The sequence below is a fragment of the Chrysochloris asiatica genome, unplaced genomic scaffold, assembly GCF_000296735.1.
Source record: "Chrysochloris asiatica unplaced genomic scaffold, ChrAsi1.0 scaffold00182, whole genome shotgun sequence".
NCBI classification, from domain to species: Eukaryota; Metazoa; Chordata; class Mammalia; order Afrosoricida; family Chrysochloridae; genus Chrysochloris; species Chrysochloris asiatica.
Window position 1 is genome coordinate 1,860,953 of NW_006408700.1, and position 3,969 is coordinate 1,864,921.

General features: G+C 33.7%; 1 protein-coding gene across 1 annotated transcript in view; it reads left to right on the forward strand.

The window, feature by feature from the left end:
• The window catches only part of ADGB (androglobin), a 330,382-nt gene that overhangs the window by 268,771 nt on the left and 57,642 nt on the right, over window positions 1–3,969 (forward strand). Inside the window, 1 exon segment of the mRNA XM_006872054.1 lies at window positions 1,599–1,798. Coding sequence (XP_006872116.1) covers window positions 1,599–1,798 — 200 coding nt within the window.

Sequence of the window (3,969 nt, forward strand, 5' to 3'; positions counted from 1 at the left end):
GGTTGGTTGATGATGCATGGAGGGGATTGTAACCATGGCAATGAAATGATGTATGATAGGATGAATGTAAGAACAATGTTCTTCCATGTAAACTATCACATAATTCACAATAAAACATTTTTTAAAATTGGATGGATATGCATTATTATGAAAAACGAGGGAAAAAATTTGAATCGGTGATTTAATTCTACTTGAATTAACAATCAATGCCTACATAAGCAGCAGTCAAGTAATCCAGTGACAAATTGCATTGAGGATATCTGCAGCAAAAGACTTATTTAAAGAAATGATGTCTCCGGTGACTAAACTGTGCCTGATCTATGCCATGGTTTTTTTCAGTTCCCTTATATGCATGCAAAAGATTAACGTTGTAGAAGTAAGACAGCAGAGTAGTTGAGTTGGTACAATCAAACTGTGGCACTGGTGTAGACATTGAATATCAACTTGCTAAAAAGAATGAACAAGTCATTCTTAGAAAAAAATAAAACCAGAAAACTCCTTAGACATGAAGATGGTGAAATATTAACTCACTGACTTTGGACACATCTTTAGGGAAGAGCATCATTAGAAAAGGACATCATGTTTAGTAAAGGCAAAAATGAGGGAAAACTCAATAAGACGGGTTGAGACACTAGCCACCACAATGGGTTCAATCATACCAATGATCATGACTATGGCACAGTAACAGATATTTCATTCTGTGGTCTGTAAAGTCAAATGAAGAAGATGTGACACCGACTAACAAGAATAATGCTTGAATATTTTGTTGTTGTCAAGTGCCGCCAAGAGGGTTCCGGATCATAGCAACTCTGCATAGGATTTCTAAGAGCAGCTGGTGGGTTTGAACTACTGACCTTGTATTTAGTAGTCTAGTGCTCTCCTACAGTGCCACACCAGGACTCAATAAATAGCTAATCTCGAAAATGCTTTGGTTAAATATAGAGATCACGTGTTTCCCTTGTCTAAAAGATCAGACTCCGGTGTGGTTGCTTATCCAGTGGTTGAAAACAAATACTAGAAACCTTTTATTCAGTTTTATCATTTTGTAAGAAGAATAAAAGCAATGCTCATTATTCTGTCATGGATGGTATTGTAAGCTCTCTGTGTCATTCCCTTTTGTTCTCTCAGTACCTGTTCGATGAGTTAACTAATAACAGTCAACACACTTCCCATTTGTACCTCTTCAGGTGGTACTTGCGTTATCTATTCATAACAAAACAATGGCTATAGAAATTAAAAATCAAAATGAAAGTTTTTTTAAGTGAGATAAATAATCCTAGCGTTAAAAACACTGTGAGAGCCAGAGCACGGAATTAGTTTAACATTATTCAGATGGTATAGAATGAATGTAGAATTGTTGAGTTGTATATTCTCTTAGTATGCATTAGTTAAGCAGAAAGCACATTACCCTACGCAGGTCACATATTATTACGGTAAATTTCTTTAAGATGCCAAGAAATTGCTTTATATTGCATTAAAATAAAAAGAATTGACCCATTCCTTTGTGTGTTTTAGAAAAAGATCTAACTAAATAGCTCAGTGATTAATACCTATACATTTCATATATTTTGACTGAAATTAACATTTCTCCTATTTAGCTAGCAAGCAAATTCTTTATACTCATACTTCTTCCAAGAAAGAGCAAGAAGCATATGCTAAGAAGAAGTCTGCCATAGGAAGTCAGAAATCATTTAAGGGTAGACCTGGAAGTACAATTATCGACATGGGTCAGCCGATTACGGATGAGGACGTTATCTCTGTGCCCCCTATAGAAAAAAATCCAAGCACACCACAACAGGTATGTTTACATTTCAAAGAAGTATGTAATTATGTTGCTCCTAAAATGTAGCATTAGGGAAACTAATCCTCTTAGCAAAAATTATCATTTTTTTTTTGTAATTTGATGTAAAACCATAGTTGAAAATGTAACTTCACAATTGAAAACTAAGATATTATTGAACCAATTTTCTGTTTCAAGAGCTTTATATAAAGTTTAAATAAAAAGGAAATTTTTATTTATACACTGGCCCTATAATGTAAATGTCATTGGCTTATTTTGTATATAAGTTATATTAGGTACATCACATTGGAAAGTCATACTTTATTAAATAAAACCTGATGCATATGAAACTTTAGTTAAAGACTAAAAGGCCAAAAAAAAAAAAAAAAGCAATGTACATATTTGAAACATAGGTGAAACTGTGGTCTATCCATTGAAAAGCAAAAATACCAGAAGAGAAAAGAAAACCCATCGCCATGGAGTTGACTGAGGCTCAGAATGGCCCTAGAGGTCAGCTCAGGGAAGAACTGTCCCATGGAGTTCTCACCTAGATCTTTATGTGGCCCACTCTCACCCTTCTTCCACAGAGCAGATGGTTGAAAACCACTGACTTTCCATTTAGCAGCCAAACACTTAGCCCTTATGCTATCAGGACTTCTAGAAAAGTAAATAGTTGACAGAAACAAATCCTGAGGTAACAGTAATTACGAAAAAGAGAACTTGATTAATCAATTTAAAAGCAAAACTTTCAAGGTAGAGAGTCTAAAAGTGCTACTTTAAAAGAAAATGGTACGGAAAGTTTGCATATAAGAAAATAGGAAGTCGTAGATGACAAATCGCTGCCTAGTGACAGATGTGAAATGATCTTAATATCTCAATACATAGAATACATAAGGAATGTTATGTAAAAGTAGAAGGAAGATTAAAACCAGTACATGTGACCATCACTAATAGACAGGTGTGGACTCTTGGTGTGGTGCTGTAGGATTAGCACTAGATTATAAACCACAAGGTTCCCAGTCCAAACCCACCATCCAGTCCTTGGAAACTCTATACAGGGTCACTATGACTCAGAACTGAGTCAATGGCACTTCACAACAACAAAACATGCAGGTAACTGAGTACCTAGTGACAATGAATAAGAAGCAAAAGCTATTAGAATGACAGAGAAAACAGATACTAACAATGCTAGTAGTTAATGAATTTAGCATGGTCCTCTCAGACACTGACAGAGTAAGCCAAAAAACAAACAAAAAGTAGAATTACGAGGACTTGAAAAATATAAGTATTAGCTTAATTCTTTAGATACCTGTGTACTTCAGATATGTTATTAGTAAGGACCAGTGCCTGGAGAAAGACATCTTATTTTGTAAAGTAGAGGGTCAGCAAAAGGGACAAAAATCCCCTCAATGATATGGATTAACATAGTGGCAGCAACAATTGTGAGGAGGACTCAAGACTGGGCAGTGTTTTGTTCTGTTGCGCAAAAGGTCATTGTGAGTCGGAATTGACTCTCCAGCACTAACAACAACAAATGTTATGTAAAAATAATGCAATTATAAAAATTAATAATTAGTAACTTAAAATTCCATAAATTGGGAAAATAAATAGTATATACTTAATTATCTTTTAGTTAAAAAGAACAACAAAAAGGCATTATAAAAAGTTTAAGATTCCATAACAAAAAAGATATATACAAATAAAAATTTGTAAAAATAAGAGAGATCCAAAGCAGCATTTAGTGATATATTTAATTTTAAATTAACTCATGAGGAAGCATAAATGATTTAAAACAATTGAGTTGAGGTATTTAAACAAGGAGATGGAGAAGACAACAATGTAACTCAAAAAAAAAAAAAAGAAGGAAAATTTTTAATAAAAATAAAGACAGCATGAACTCCTCCAGGAATTACCCCTTCCTAAGAGATATCAGTTATCTTTCATATTAACTTTTAAGTTCAAAGTAAACCCAATGAATATTTCTATTTTTCAGAAATGTTCTGAACCTACTCTAAATTTCACAGCAATGGATAAAGATGCACAAATAATATTGAAAAAGAAGATCAAAAGCAAATGACCTACCCCTCCCAAGTATTAAGATAGATTACAAATTGATAGTAATAAAATTACTGTTAAGTTAGTGCAAGAATAGACAAATGGATCAGTGGAATAGAATAGTGGGCATAGAG